This window comes from Mizuhopecten yessoensis, unplaced genomic scaffold, assembly GCF_002113885.1.
Source record: "Mizuhopecten yessoensis strain PY_sf001 unplaced genomic scaffold, ASM211388v2 scaffold10957, whole genome shotgun sequence".
NCBI lineage: Eukaryota > Metazoa > Mollusca > Bivalvia > Pectinida > Pectinidae > Mizuhopecten > Mizuhopecten yessoensis.
The window spans coordinates 101,181-118,094 of record NW_018408806.1 but is presented as its reverse complement, the minus strand read 5'-3'; the positions used below and the strand labels follow the sequence as shown (position 1 = coordinate 118,094).

The following is a 16,914-nucleotide window of genomic DNA, read 5'->3' as shown; positions in this document are numbered from 1 at the left end:
CTACAGGGATAACAGAGGGTAATACAAGAGGATATCTTAGGGGATCATACAGGGTATACTACAGGGATAACAGAGGGTAATACAAGAGGATATCTTAGGGGATCATACAGGGTATACTACAGGGATAACAGAGGGTAATACAAGGGGATATCTTAGGGGATCATACAGGGTATACTACAGGGATAACAGAGGGTAATACAAGGGGATATCTTAGGGGATCATACAGGGTATACTACAGGGATAACAGAGGGTAATACAAGGGGATATCAAAGGGGATCATACAGGGTTTATGACAGGGATAACAGGGTAATACAAGGGGATCATACAGGGTATACTACAGGGATAACAGAGGGTAATACAAGGGGATTTCTTAGGGGATCATACAGGGTATACTACAGGGATAACAGAGGGTAATACAAGGGGATATCAAAGGGGATCATACAGGGTTTATGACAGGGATAACAGGGTAATACAAGGGGATCATACAGGGTATACTACAGGGATAACAGAGGGTAATACAAGGGGATATATTAGGGGATCATACAGGGTATACTACAGGGAAAACGGGGTAATACAAGGGGATATCAAAGGAGATCATACAGGGTTTACGACAGGGATAACAGAGGAGGGTAATACAAGGGGATCATACAGGGTATACTACAGGGATAACAGAGGGTAATGCAAGGGGATATCTTAGGGGATCATACAGGGTATACTACAGGGAAAACAGGGTAATACAAGGGGATATCATAGGGGATCATACAGGGTATATTACAGGGATAACAGAGGAGGGTTATACAAGGGGATATCAAAGGGGGTCATTCAGGGTATACTACAGGGATAACAAAGGAGGGTTATACAAGGGGATATCAAAGGGGGTCATTCAGGGTATACTAAAAGGATAACAAAGGAGGGTAACACAAGGGGATATCATAGGGGGGGGGGGTCATACAGGGTATACTACAAGGATAACAGAGGAGGGTAATACAAGGGGATATCTTAGGGGGGGTCATACATGGTATATTACAGGGATAACAGAGGGTAATACAAGGGGATATCTTAGGGGATCATACAGGGTATACTACAGGGATAACAGAGGGTAATACAAGGGGATATCATAGGGGTCATACATGGTATACTACAAGGATAACAGAGGGTAATACAAGGGGATATCTTAGGGGATCATACAGGGTATACTACAAGGATAACAGAGGAGGGTAATACAAGGGGATATCTTAGGGGATCATACAGGGAATACTACAGGGATAACAGAGGGTAATACAAGGGGATATCTTAGGGGATCATCCAGGGTATACTACAGGGATAACAGAGGGTAATACAAGGGGATATCCTAGGGGATCATACAGGGTATACTACAGGGATAACAGAGGAAGGTAATACAAGGGGATATCATAGGGGGTCATACAGGGTAAACTACAAGGATAACAAAGGAGGGTAATACAAGGGGATATCAAAGGGGGTCATTCAGGGTATACTTAAAGGATAACAGAGGGTAATACAAGGGGATATCTTAGGGGATCATACAGGGTATGTAACCGGGATAACAGAGGAGGGTAATACAAGGGATATCTTATGGGATCATCCAGGGTATACTACAGGGATAGCAGAGGAAGGTAATACTAGGGGATATCATAGGGGATCATACATGGTATACTACAGGGATAACAGAGGAGGGTAATACAAGGGGATATCATAGAGGATCATACAGGGTATACTATAGGGATAACAGAGGGTAATACAAGGGGATATCTTAGGGGGTCATAGAGGGTATACTACAGGGATAACAGAGAAGGGTAATACAAGGGGATATCTGAGGGGGTCATACAGGGTATACTACAGGGATAACAGAGGAGGGTAATACAAGGGGATATCTTAGGGAATCCTAGAGGGTATACTACAGGGATAACAGAGGAGGGTAATACAAGGGGATATCTTAGGGGGTCATAGAGGATATACTACAGGGATAACAGAGAAGGGTAATACAAGGGGATATCTGAGGGGGTCATACATGGTATACTACAGGGATTACAGAGGAGGGTAATACAAAGGGATATCTTAGGGGGTCATACAGGGTATACTACAGGGATAACAGGGTAATACAAGGGAATATCTTAGGGAATCATAGAGGGTATACTACAGGGATAACAGAGGAGGGTAATACAAGAGGATATCTTAGGGGATCATACAGGGTATACTACAGGGATAACAGAGGGTAATTCAAGGGGATATCAAAGGGGATCATACAGGGTTTACGACAGGGATAACAGAGGAGGGTAATACAAGGGGATCATACAGGGTATACTACAGGGATAACAGAGGGTAATACAAGGGGATATCTTAGGGGGCATACAGGGTATACTACAGGGAAAACAGGGTAATACAAGGGGATATCAAAGGGGATCATAGAGGGTTTACGACAGGGATAACAGAGGAGGGTAATACAAGGGGATCATACAGGGGATACTACAGGGATAACAGAGGGTAATACAAGGGGATATCTTAGGGGTCATACAGGGTATACTACAGGGAAAACAGGGTAATACAAGGGGATATCAAAGGGGATCATACAGGGTTTACGACAGGGATAACAGAGGAGGGTAATACAAGAGGATATCTTATGGGGTCATATTGTGTATAACCACTTGAAGATAATACAAGTGGATAACACAGGAGGTTTGCATTAAAGGTATTCTAAAAACAGATTTTTTTTATTAAATTAATCCTTCATAATCTTTGCATATGTCACTGGATTTATTTCAGTATGGGTTGTTGTAACAATTCCAATTGATGGAATAAACAATTTTAATAGACAGCCAGTAATGCCATGTGTCAGAGAAAAAGAGAAAGATCATGTGACAAAATGTATTGGTGTCTTTCCCACATAAAATATTAATGAACCTGTGCTGTAGTATTATTGGTGTGGACATGTACTGTAGTATCACTGGTGGGGACCTGTACTGTAGTATTACTGGTGGGGACCTGTACTGTAGTATCACTGGTGGGGACCTGTACTGTAGTATCACTGGTGGGGAACTGTACTATAGTATTACTGGTGGGGACCTGTAATGTAGTATCACTGGTGGGGACCTGTACTGTAGTATTACTGGTGGGGATCTGTAATGTAGTATTACTGGTGGGGACCTGTACTGTAGTATCACTGGTGGGGAACTGTACTATAGTATTACTGGTGGGGACCTGTAATGTAGTATCACTGGTGAGGACCTGTACTGTAGTATTACTGGTGGGGACCTGTACTGTAGTATCACTGGTGGGGATCTGTACTGTACTATTACTGGTGGGGACCTGTACTGTAGTATCACTGGTAGGGACCTGTACTGTAGTATCGCTGGTGTGGACCTGTAATGTAGTATCACTGTTTGGGACCTGTACTGTAGTATTACTGGTGGGAACATGTACTGTAGTATTACTGGTGGGGATCTGTAATGTGGTATCACTGGTGGGGACCTGTACTGTAGTATCACTGGTGAGGACCTGTACTGTAGTATCACTGGTTGGGATCTGTACTGTAGTATCACTGGTGGGGATCTGTACTGTAGTATCACTGGTGGGGACCTGTAATGTAGTATCACTGGTGAGGACCTGTACTGTAGTATTACTGGTGGGGACCGGTACTGTAGTATCGCTGGTGTGGTCCTGTAATGTAGTATCACTGGTTGGGACCTGTACTGTAGTATTACTGGTGGGGATCTGTAATGTAGTATCATTGGTGGGGACCTGTACTGTAGTATTACTGGTGGGGGCCTGTACTGTAGTATCACTGGTGGGGAACTGCACTATAGTATTACTGGTGGGGACCTGTAATGTAGTATTACTGGTGGGGACCTGTACTGTAGCATTACTGGTGGGGACCTGTACTGTAGTATCACTGGGTGGGACCTGTACTGTAGTATTACTGGTGGGGACCGGTACTGTAGTATCGCTGGTGTGGTCCTGTAATGTAGTATCACTGGTTGGGACCTGTACTGTAGTATTACTGGTGGGAACATGTACTGTAGTATTACTGGTGGGGATCTGTAATGTAGTATCACTGGTGGGGACCTGTACTGTAGTATCACTGGTGGTGACCTGTACTGTAGTATTACTGGTGGGGACCTGTAATGTAGTATCACTGGTTGGGACCTGTACTGTAGTATCACTGGTGGGGACCTGTATATTGTAGTATTACTGGTGGGGACCTGTACTGTAGTATCACTGGTGGTGACCTGTACTGTAGTATTACTGGTGGGGACCTGTACTGTAGTATCACTGGTGGGGACCTGTACTGTAGTATTACTGGTAGTATCACTGGTTGGGATCTGTACTGTAGTATCACTGGTGGGGACCTGTATATTGTAGTATTACTGGTGGGGACATGTACTGTAGTATTACTGGTGTGAACCTGTACTGTAGTATCACTGGTGGGGACCTGTACTGTAGTATTACTGGTGGGGACCTGTACTGTAGTATTACTGGTAGTATCACTGGTTGGGATCTGTACTGTAGTATCATTGGTGGGGACCTGTATTGTAGTATCACTGGTAGGGACCTGTACTGCAGTATCACTGGTGGGGGACCTGTACTGTAGTATAACTGGTGGGGATCTGTAATGTAGTATTACTGTTTGGGATCTGTACTGTACTATTACTGGTGGGGACCTGTACTGTAGTATCACTGGTGAGGACCTGTACTGTAGTATTACTGGTGGGGACCTGTACTGTACTATCACTGGTGGGGACCTGTACTGTTGTATCACTGGTTGGGACCTGTACTGTAGTATTACTGGTGGGGACCTGTACTGTAGTATCACTGGTGGGGACCTGTACTGTAGTATTACTGTTTGGGATCTGTACTGTACTATTACTGGTGGGGACCTGTACTGTAGTATCACTGGTTAGGATCTGTACTGTAGTGGATCTGTACTGTAGTATCACTGGTGGAGACCTGTACTGCAGTATCACTGGTGGGGACCTGCACTCTAGTATCAAGGATGGGGACCTGTACTGTATCACTGGTGAGGACCTGTACTGTAGTATTACTGGCGGGGACCTGTACTGTACTATCACTGGTGGGGACCTGTACTGTAGTATCACTGCTTAGGATCTGTACTGTAGTATCACTGGTGGGGACCTGTACTTTGGTATCACTGGTGGGGACCTGTACTGTAGTATCACTAGTTGGGACCTGTACTGTAGTATCGTGTACTGTAGTATTACTGTTTGGGATCTGTACTGTACTATTACTGGTGGAGATCTGTACTGTACTATTACTGGTGGGGACCTGTACTGTATTATCACTGGTGGGGACCTGTACTTTGGTATCACTGGTGGGGACCTGTACTGTAGTATTACTGTTTGGGATCTGTACTGTACTATTACTGGTGGAGATCTGTACTGTACTATTACTGGTGGGGACCTGTACTGTATTATCACTGGTGGGGACCTGTACTTTGGTATCACTGGTGGGGACCTGTACTGTAGTATTACTGGTGGGGATCTATACTGTAGTATTACGGATGGGGAGCTGTACTGCACAGTGATACTACAGTGATACTACAGTACTGTAGTATCACTTGTTTGGATCTGTACTGTAGTATCCCTGGTGGGGACCTGTACTGTAGTATCACTTGTTTGAATATGTACTGTAGTATCACTGGTGGGGACCTGTACTTTGGTATCACTGGTGGGGACCTGTACTGTAGTATCACTGGTGGAGACCTGTACTGTAGTATCACTGGTGGGGACCTGCACTCTAGTATCAAGGATGGGGACCTGTACTGTAGTATCACTGGTGGGGACCTGTACTGTAATATCACTTTTTTGGATCTGTACTGTAGTATCACTGGTGGGGACCTGTACTGTAGTATTACTGGTGTGAACCTGTACTGTAGTATTACTGGTAGTATCACTGGTTGGGATCTGTGCTGTAGTATCATTGGTGGGGACCTGTATTGTAGTATCACTGGTAGGGACCTGTACTGTAGTATCACTGGTTGGGATCTGTGCTGTGGTATCATTGGTGGGGACCTGTACTGTAGGTAGGGACCTGTACTGCAGTAGCACTTGTGTGGACCTGTACTGCAGTATCACTGGTGGGGACCCGTACTGCAGTATCACTGGTGGGGACCCGTACTGCAGTATCACTGGTGGGGGCCTGTACTGTAGTATAACTGGTGGGGACCTGTACTGTGGTATCACTGGTGGGGACCTCTACTGTACTATTACTGGTGGGGACCTGTACTGTAGTATCATTGGTGGGGACCTGTACTGTAGTATCACTTGTTTGGATCTGTACTGTAGTATCACTGGGGGGGACCTGTACTGTAGTATCACTGGTGGGGATCTGTAATGTAGTATTACTGTTTGGGATATGTACTGTACTATTACTGGTGGGGATCTGTACTGTACTATTACTGGGGTGGACTTCTACTGTTGTATCACTGGTTGGGACCTGTACTGCAGTATCACTGGTTGGGACCTGTACTGTAGTATCACTGGTTGGGAACATGTACTGTAGTATCACTGGTTGGGACATGTACTGTAGTACTACTGGTGGGGACCTGTACTGTAGTATCACTGGTAGGGACCTGTAATGTAGTATTACTGGTGGGGACCTGTACTGTACTATTACTGGTGGGGACCTGTACTGTCGTATCACTGGTGGGGACCTCTACTGTACTATTGCTGGTGGGGACCTGTACTGTAGTATCATTGGTGGGGACCTGTACTGTAGTATCACTGGTTGGGAACATGTTCTGTAGTATCACTGGTTGGGACATGTACTGTAGTACTACTGGTGGGGACCTGTACTGTAGTATCACTGGTTGGGACATGTAGTGTAGTATTACTGGTGGGGACCTGTACTGTACTATTACTGGTGGGGACCTGTACTGTAGTATCATAGGTGGGGACCTGTACTGTAGTATCACTTGTTTGCATCTGTACTGTAGTATCACTGGTGGGGACCTGTATATTGTAGTATTACTGGTGGGGACCTGTATTGTAGTATAACTACTGTAGTATCACTGGTTGGGACCTGTACTGTAGTATCACCGGTTGGGACTTGTACTGTAGTATCACTGGTGGGGACCTCTACTGTACTATTGCTGGTGGGGACCTGTACTGTAGTATCATTGGTGGGGACCTGTACTGTAGTATCACTGGTTGGGAACATGTTCTGTAGTATCACTGGTTGGGACATGTACTGTAGTACTACTGGTGGGGACCTGTACTGTAGTATCACTGGAGGGGACCTGTACTGTAATATCATTGGTTGGGACCTGTACTGTAGTATCACTGGGGGGGACCTGTACTGTAGTATCACTGGTGGGGACCTGTACTGTAATATCATTGGTTGGGACCTGTACTGTAGTATCACTGGTTGGGAACATGTACTGTAGTATCACTGGTTGGGACATGTACTGTAGTATTACTGGTGGGGACCTGTACTGTAGTATCACTGGTGGGAACCTGTACTGTAGTATCACTGTTTGGGATCTGTACTGTACTATTACTGGTGGAGATCTGTACTGTACTATTACTGGTGGGGACCTGTACTGTAGTATCACTGGTGGGGACCTGTACTGTAGTATCACTAGTTGGGACCTGTACTGTAGTATCGCTGGTGGGGACCAGTACTGTAGTATCACTGGTGGGGACCTGTACTGTAGTATTACTGGTGGGGACCTGTACTGTAGTATCACTGGTTGGGACCTGTACTGTAGTATCGCTGGTGGGGACTAGTACTGTAGTATCACTGGTGGGGACCTGTACTGTAGCATTACTGGTGGGGACCTGTACTGTAGTATCACTGGTTGGGACCTGTACTGTAGTATCGCTGGTGGGGACCTGTACTGTAGTATCACTGGTGGGGATCTGTAATGTAGTATTACTGGTTGGGACCTGTACTGTAGTATTACTGGTGGGGACCTGTACTGTACTATAACTGGTGGGGACCTGTACTGTAGTATCACTGGCGGGGACCTGTACTGTAGTATCACTGGTGGGGACCTGTACTGTAGTATTACTGGTGGGGACCTGTACTGTAGTATCACTGGTGGGGATCTGTACTGTAGTATTACTGGTTGGGATATGTACTGTAGTATTACTGGTGGGGACCTGTACTGTAATATCACTGTTGGGGACCTGTAATGTAGTATCACTGGTTGGGACCTGTACTGTAGTATCGCTGGTGGGGACCAGTACTGTAGTATCACTGGTGGGGACCTGTACTGCAGTATCACTGGTGGGGACATGTACTGTAGTATTACTGGTGGAGATCTGTAATGTAGTATTACTGGTGGGGACCTGTACTGTAGTATCACTGGTGGGGACATGTACTGTAGTATCACTGGTGGGGACCTGTACTTTAGTATTACTGGTGGGGACCTGTACTGTAATATCACTGTTGGGGACCTGTAATGTAGTATCACTGGTTGGGACCTGTACTGTAGTATCACCGGTTGGGACTTGTACTGTAGTATCACTGGTGGGGATCTGTACTGTAGTATCACTGGTGGGGACCTGTACTGCAGTATCACTGGTTGGGACCTGTACTGTAGTATCACTGGTTGGGACTTGTACTGTAGTATCACTGGTGGAGATCTGTAATGTAGTATTACTGTTTTGGATCGGTACTGTACTATTACTGGTGGGGACCTGTACTGTATTATCACTGGTGGGGACCTGTACTTTGGTATCACTGGTGGGGATCTGTACTGTAGTATCTCTGGTGGGGACCTGTACTGTAGTATCACTGGTGAGGACCTGTACTGTAGTATCACTGGTGGGGACCTGTACTGTAGTATGACTGGTGGGGACTTGTACTGTAGTATCACTGGTGGGGATCTGTACTGTACTATTACTGGTGTGGACTTGTACTGTTGTATCACTGGTGGGGACCTGTACTGCAGTATCTCTGGTTGGGACCTGTACTGTAGTATCACTGGTGGTGACCTGTACTGTAGTATGACTGGTGGGGACTTGTACTGTAGTATCACTGGTGCACTGGTGGGGACCTGTACTGTAGTATGCCTGGTGGGGACTTGTACTGTAGTATCACTGGTGCACTGGTGGGGACCTGTACTGTAGTATCACTGATGGGGACCTGTACTATAGTATCACTGGTTGGGATCTGTCCTGTAGTATCACTGGTGGGACCTGTACTGCAGTATCACTGGGGGGGACCTGTACTGTAGTATCACTGGTGGTGACCTGTACTGTAGTATGACTGGTGGGGACTTGTACTGTAGTATCACTGGTGCACTGGTGGGGACCTGTACTGTAGTATGCCTGGTGGGGACTTGTACTGTAGTATCACTGGTGGGGACCTTGTGGACTTCTACTGTTGTATCACTGGTTTGGACCTGTACTGCAGTATCACTGGTTGGAACCTGTACTGTAGTATCACTGGTGGAGAGCTGTAATGTAGTATTACTGTTTTGGATCGGTACTGTACTATTACTGGTGGGGACCTGTACTGTAGTATCACTGGTGGGGACCTGTACTATAGTATCACTGGTTGGGATCTGTACTGTAGTATCACTGGTGGGACCTGTACTGCAGTATCACTGGTGGGGACCTGTACTGTAGTATCACTGGTTGGGACCTGTACTGTAGTATCACTTGTTTGAATATGTACTGTAGTATCACTGGTGGGAACCTGTACTGTAGTTTCTCTGGTGGAGATCCGTGATGTATTTTTACTGTGTGGGATCTGTACTGTACTATTACTTCTGGTTACCTCTACTGTAGTATCACTGGTGGGGACTTGTACTGTAGTATCACTGGTGGGAACCTGTACTGTAGTTTCACTGGTGGAGATCCGTGATGTATTTTTACTGTTTGGGATCTGTACTGTACTATTACTGGTAGGGGACCTGTACTGTATTATCACTGGTGGGGACCTGTAATGTAGTATCACTGGTTGGGACCTGTACTGTAGTATCTCTGGTGGGGACTTGTACTGTAGTATCACTGGTGGGGACCTGTACTGTAGTATTACTGGTGTGGACTTCTACTGTAGTATCACTGGAAGGGACCTGTACTGCAGTATCACTGGTGGGGATCTGTACTGTAGTATCACTGGTGGGGACCTGTACTGTAGTATCACTGGTGGAGATCTGTATTGTAGTATTACTGTTTGGGATCTGCACTGTACTATTACTGGTGGGGACCTGTTCTGTAGTATCACTGGTGGGGATTTGTACTGTAGTATCACTGGTGTGGACCTGTACTGTAGTTTCACTGGTGGGGATCTGTAATGTAGTATCACTGGTTGGGACCTGTACTGTAATATCACTGGTGGGGACCTGTACCGTAGTATCACTGGTGGGGACCTGTAATGTAGTATCACTGGTTGGGGCCTGTACTGTAGTATCACTGGTGGGGACTTGTACTGTAGTATCACTGGTGGGGACCTGTACTGTAGTTTCACTGGTGGAGATCTGTGATGTGTTTTTACTGTTTGGGATCTGTACTGTACTATTACTGGTGGGGACCTGTACTGTAGTATCACTGGTGGGGACTTGTACTGTAGTATCACTGGTGTGGACCTGTACTGTAGTTTCACTGGTGGAGATCGGTGATGTGTTTTTACTGTTTGGGATCTGTACTGTAGTATTACTGGTTGGGTCCTGTACTGTAGTATCACTGGTGGGGACCTGTACTGTAGTATTACCGGTGTGGACTTCTACTGTAGTATCACTGGAAGGGACCTGTACTGCAGTATCACTGGTGGGGACCTGTACTGTAGTATCACTGGTGGAGATCTGTAATGTAGTATTACTGTTTGGGATCTGTACTGTACTATTACTGGAGGGGACCTGTACTGTATTATCACTGGTGGGGACCTGTACTTTGGTATCACTGGTGGGGACCTGTACTGTAGTATCACTGGTGGGGACCTGTACTGTAGTATCACTGGTGGGGATCTGTAATGTATTTTTACTGTTTGGGATCTGTACTGTCTGCTTGAGATTGTTTGTGTTAGATTGTATTTTTTGCTATGGTATATTGCCCAGATGTGGTCCAGTAGAGGACAATGCCTTTGTGTACTAAATTTGTCCGTTGTCATCTTTACTGCTAAATGTGATACTTACTGTACTGTTTACTGGATGGTTTTATTGTTAAATAAGTTAATCAATATAATGACATGTTTGTGCCTGTAACATCTTAGGTTTTCCTGATCTAATTTTCTACTGATTATTGAGTATAAAAAGCACATTGCGACCTTTAAATTTGAAAAACAGAAGTATCAAGGAAGCTGCGCAGGCAACGTGAAGTGGCCTTCACGTTGTTGTCTTTTTGTTGTCTGTTGATGAGCAATTTCACTAGCATGAATGTGTGTGTTGGGCTGTAAAACAACCAAAGATCAAGGTCTGCTCACATCTTGTAAGCAAGAACAACTTTTAGTAATTAAAGTCATGGTGCTTTAGGTGTCGTATTATGTCTTGATCTTCAGACGTCTGGAGCTGTGCATGGCTCTTATCTTCAGGCCACCTTCAGGCGACCTTGTCCAAGATTTGCATGTCAGTGTTAATTTTCAGAATGCATGTTTTAAGTGTTTGTTTGTTTCTTTAATATCAGACTGTTTTAGCAAATACCCTGGCTTTTAGTAGCTCTACTGGAGTAATTACATTGTGACCAAAGGCAGCCATATGGCCATACATAAATAAGCATTTTCTTTAAGCCATCCTTTTAGTTATCCTTTCTCAAAGACAACAATAAACTGAACTATACAACCATATTTCCATCATTAAAAATTAATCTGTTGAGACCTTTACATTGAAGGAAGGATTTTTACCTGTATACTTTTACAGTGGAGCCTCGTTAGTCCTATCTGACTGTACTTAACCTCAAGTCTGACTTTGAGTCACTTGTAATGTAAAGTTGAGTCACCTGTCTGAGAGTCACTTGCAATCTGACTGTGAGTCACCTGTAATCTAACCCTAAGTCACCTGTAATCTAATTCTAAGTCACTTGTAATGTAACTGTGAGTCACTTGTTATCTATTTCCAAGTCACCTGTAAACTAATTCTAAATCACCTGTAATCTAACTCTAAGTCACCTGTAATCTAATTCTAAGTCACCTGTAATCTAGCTCTACATCACTTGTAATTTGACCGTGAGTTACCTGTAATCTAACTCTTAGTCACCTGTAATCTAACTCTAAGTCACCTGTAATCTAATTCTAAATCACCTGTAATCTAACTCTAAGTCACCTGTAATCTAATTCTAAGTCACCTGTAATCTAGCTCTACATCACTTGTAATTTGACCGTGAGTTACCTGTAATCTAACTCTTAGTCACCTGTAATCTAACTCTAAGTCACCTGTAATCTAATTCTAAATCACCTGTAATCTAACTCTAAGTCACCTGTAATCTAATTCTAAGTCACCTGTAATCTAGCTCTACATCACTTGTAATTTGACCGTGAGTTACCTGTAATCTAACTCTTAGTCACCTGTAATCTAACTCTAAGTCACCTGTAATCTAATTCTAAATCACCTGTAATCTAACTCTAAGTCACCTGTAATCTAATTCTAAGTCACCTGTAATCTAGCTCTACATCACTTGTAATTTGACCGTGAGTTACCTGTAATCTAACTCTTAGTCACCTGTAATCTAACTCTAAGTCACCTGTAATCTAATTCTAAATCACCTGTAATCTAACTCTAAGTCACCTGTAATCTAATTCTAAGTCACCTGTAATCTAGCTCTACATCACTTGTAATTTGACCGTGAGTTACCTGTAATCTAACTCTTAGTCACCTGTAATCTAACTCTAAGTCACCTGTAATCTAATTCTAAATCACCTGTAATCTAACCCTAAGTCACCTGTAATCTAATTCTAAGTCACCTGTAATCTAACTGTAAGTCACCTGTAATCTAACTCTTAGTCACCTGTAATCTAACTGTAAGTCACCTGTACTCTAACTCTAAGTCACCTGTAATCTAACTCTTAGTCACCTGTAATCTAACTGTAAGTCACCTGTAATCTAACTCTGTATTTTTACACTAAGTAACCTATTATCTATGATAGTCCCATATATTCTGACTGGATAATAGGAGACACACGTACAATCTGGATGTCGATCTGCTGCAGAGCTCTCACATCTTCATTGTAAACTGAAGAATAAACCTGGCTAATTACAGGGTTGTAGAACCAAGTTAAATACTAGACACTGAATCGGTTACTTTGAGCTCCGGTATTGGCTTCCTTCTTATTTAACCCTTCACACTACTTGACCATGATTGAAGTTTCCAGACATTCTCTCCTGGTAGTAATTGTGCCCCTGTTGCTACAGGCTTTGTTGTTTCCTGTGACCAGCAGGCACTCTCTGCTACTTTGGTTTTATATGTATTTGGGATAGTTGATGGCATTTATGAAACAGTCATGATCTGCTTCCAATAAAGAATTTTCTTATTGACATAAGCCATTCAAACCACTGATCAAACTTATTCAAATTTTTTGTCTAATTTTACATTAAGGTGATAATTCTCCTCTAAAAACTGCGGAAATCATACAGATATTTATTGTATACTCTGTGCTATTGTTTGGCTGACAGTATGTGATGGTTAAACTACCTAAACCTTATAACATTAGGTTAGTGGTGTGAGTTACGGAACAATCCATTACTTGCACTATATAGACAACTGTATCCTCTTGTCACTCCAATGTATTTTTATGAGAGTAAAAATCAATGCATTGTTATTAAGGATCATTAATGGAACCCAGCTCACCTCTCTGGGGACTCTGTGTTTACAGTGGAGGAGAGTCTTGTTATAGTCAACTATCCTTGTGATCAGATGTCTTATATTTTCATCTTTGTTAACACTGCTCGTTAAACCTTCACAATGATGGAATTTGTTTTTAATGGTTTTTGCTGTTTGCATTAAGATAAAAATGTATGAAACCATCCCATGACAAACCTGTTGTGAAGAAGTGAAGGTCAAGGTTACATGGGTCAATTACATTAAAATCTCACCTACAGAGAGAATCATCTAGACCCCATCATCAATAGAAACTGATGTCATGTGACCTTATGTATTGTGTGAACTGATCATCAGTAGATACTGATGTCATGTGACCTTATATATCATGTGACCCGATCAGCAATAGACAAAGTCTCCATTTGATCTTGATAACTAGTGATGTCCCATCTGCATTCTCTATGTTGCAGAGTTGATCAGAAAATGACAAACGGGGTCTATAGAATTAAGAAATTTGTTTCCATTTGTGTTTTAAGGTAGATGACATAACATGTAGATTTTTTGTAATTTCAGGTTCATGATGGTGCTTATCTGTCTCATCTTTAGTGTGTTGTCCACCATAGCTCAGTATACAAACTTCGCCAACGAAACCCTCTTCTGGATGGTAAGTGACTAATAGAATCTTCCCCTACCTTGAGGGTGTGACAGAGCAATCTCAAACCTGAGGGATGATGTTCTTGATTGTCCTACCCTAGGGTCTGCGGAGGGTAAGACATTCAGGAATATCACCCCGAGGGTTGTAGATTTCACTGTCACACTCTCAAGGTAGGGAATGATTGTTTTTCTTCCATCCTGTTTCACTCAAAAAATCTGCCAACAAGCGATGATTTCATGAAATGTAAGCATTGATTGCATGTTTTTACATTAAATCCAGAGTTATCTCCCATGGCCTGCTACTGTTGACTTGACGTCAATGCATTGATGACGTGACGTCATACTTTTGTTATGACTTAGATTGCGCCATCCTGCATGAGGCTATCTCCCCCTAGGGGGTGACAAGCTGATCTTTTCCGGCTTAATGGGAGACAGACCTGTGAAGGGTGGGAGAATTAATAATCATATAGCTTAGTGCACGAGATATGACAACAAAACCTGTCCATATCTTAGTATGGTCTGAAATGATTAACTCCATATCTTAGTAGTATCTACCTACCTGGTCTGAAATGATTAACTCCATATCTTAGTAGTATCTACCTACCTGGTCTGAAATGATTCACTCCATATCTTAGTATACAGTTAAAGTATGGGGTTGAGGGATATAGCAAGTTTCTGGTGTCCCGAGACCAGGTATATTTCCCAAGGCACTTTGTAATAGGACAAGGAAAAATGATAAAGATAGTGCCGGCGCCGGGGCTGGAACCCACGACCCATGGCTCTCCAGCCCGATGCTCTATCGCTGAGCTAAAGGGAAATTCCCTACACTTGACGCTTGTAAGGCAGCCTAATTAATCCTCATCTTTTACACTGTTCCCCCCTTTTTTCAAATATCAACCCAGGTTCTTTGACTCCCCGTCAAGGGTTCTCCTACCTTGAACGGGGAGGGTCAACGGCACCACTTTGTAATAGGACGAGGAAAAGTGATAAAGATAGTGCCGGCGCCAGGGCTTGAACCCGCGACCCTTGGCTCTCCAGCCCAATGCTCTACCGCTGAGCTAAAGGGAAATTCTGAAATAATTAACTCCATTTCTAGCTATAAGAATCTACCTACCTGGTCTGAAATAATTAACTCCATTTCTAGCTATAAGTATCTATCTGAACTGAAATGATTAGCTCCATATCTAGTTAATATCTACCTGGTCTGAAATAATTAACTCCATTTCTAGCTATAAGTATCTACGTGTACTGAAGTTATTAGCTCCATATCTGGTTAATATCTACCTGGTCTGAAATGATTAGCTCCATATATAGCAGTCTTGTTCAACCAGACTCTTGTTGTCTGCGAAAGCTACGCCGAACAGAGAGTCTGGTCAAACCCAGTGCTATCGTTTTGTGAAGTCATAACGAGGCTTACCAGAATTCTGGTAAATGATTTCATTGGTCAAAGGTACACTCACCCTTTTCAACTTTTGAAGTCAGAATTTGAGTGGCGCAAAATTACATTGAATATATTAATTCAAGAAAAAACTTACCTGTACATGCATTCCTGAAGTATCCGTGCTTTCACTATTATCGAGAAAAATGTAAAAAAATGCATAAAATCTCAAGAATGATTTCATGTATTTTCATTGGATATTTTACATTGATACAAGACAAGCCAGATTACCTGAGTGAGAACCTATAGTGTTTTGAATGGTGTACAGGTAAAATCTCACTTGCTTACCATGCTTTTTTCCAACCTCAGTCAGCCTTGTTGACTTTGTGCTCGGTTATGATTTATTCAGTAGAAATATATAAAGGTTGTTGCATGGTTTTTGAGTAACAATGGATTTATTACACCCTCGCTTCACTCGGGTGTAATAAGTCCCAAGTGACGAGAAATCATGCAACAACTGGCTTACTGCATGCTTCCCAACTCGAACAAAACTGAAAAAATGAGTAAAAAAAGTTCACCTAGACAATCTTTTTACCTATACCCTACACTGCAGATAATTCACATGTATCTGTGTGAGTGAGTACTAATCATAACCAGGTATGATTCTCAATAGCCCAGTCTGAGTGTATCCTTCATAATGGATACAAGATTTATTATGGTTTATAATGGCAAATGATACTTTGAATATTACATGTTAATAACTTGATTGGAATTATAACCCTGAGTTAACATTTTGATACTTTGAAAATTTTGAGCCAGCCCTACCCCAAGGGCTGTAGGGTGGGGCCCAAAAGAGTGAGTGTGGGGCCCAAAAGAGTCAGTGTGCTAAAATTTCTTCATTTTCCTTGTTTAGAATCGGAGGTGCTAGTTTCAAATACTTTTTAGTCTTAAATCTGTATGCTAGATATTGAATAAGGTGGTTTTATTGTTTTTTGTCACTTTGAATAATATTTCTGTTCATGTTAATATAAAAACCAAATCAACTCTCTGTATAAATATATCAGGTGACCGTTAAGGCCAATGGGCCTCTTGTTTACTCAACTTTTCTGTTTTGTTCGAGTTGGGAAGCATGCAGTAAGCCAGTTGCATGAT

General features: G+C 43.0%; 1 protein-coding gene across 1 annotated transcript in view; it reads left to right on the top strand.

The window, feature by feature from the left end:
* Positions 1-16,914, top strand: part of LOC110464084 (potassium voltage-gated channel subfamily KQT member 1-like) — a 98,637-nt gene that overhangs the window by 26,664 nt on the left and 55,059 nt on the right. Inside the window, exon 3 of the mRNA XM_021519120.1 lies at positions 14,304-14,394. Coding sequence (XP_021374795.1) covers positions 14,304-14,394 — 91 coding nt within the window. The remainder of the gene's footprint in view (positions 1-14,303; positions 14,395-16,914) is intronic.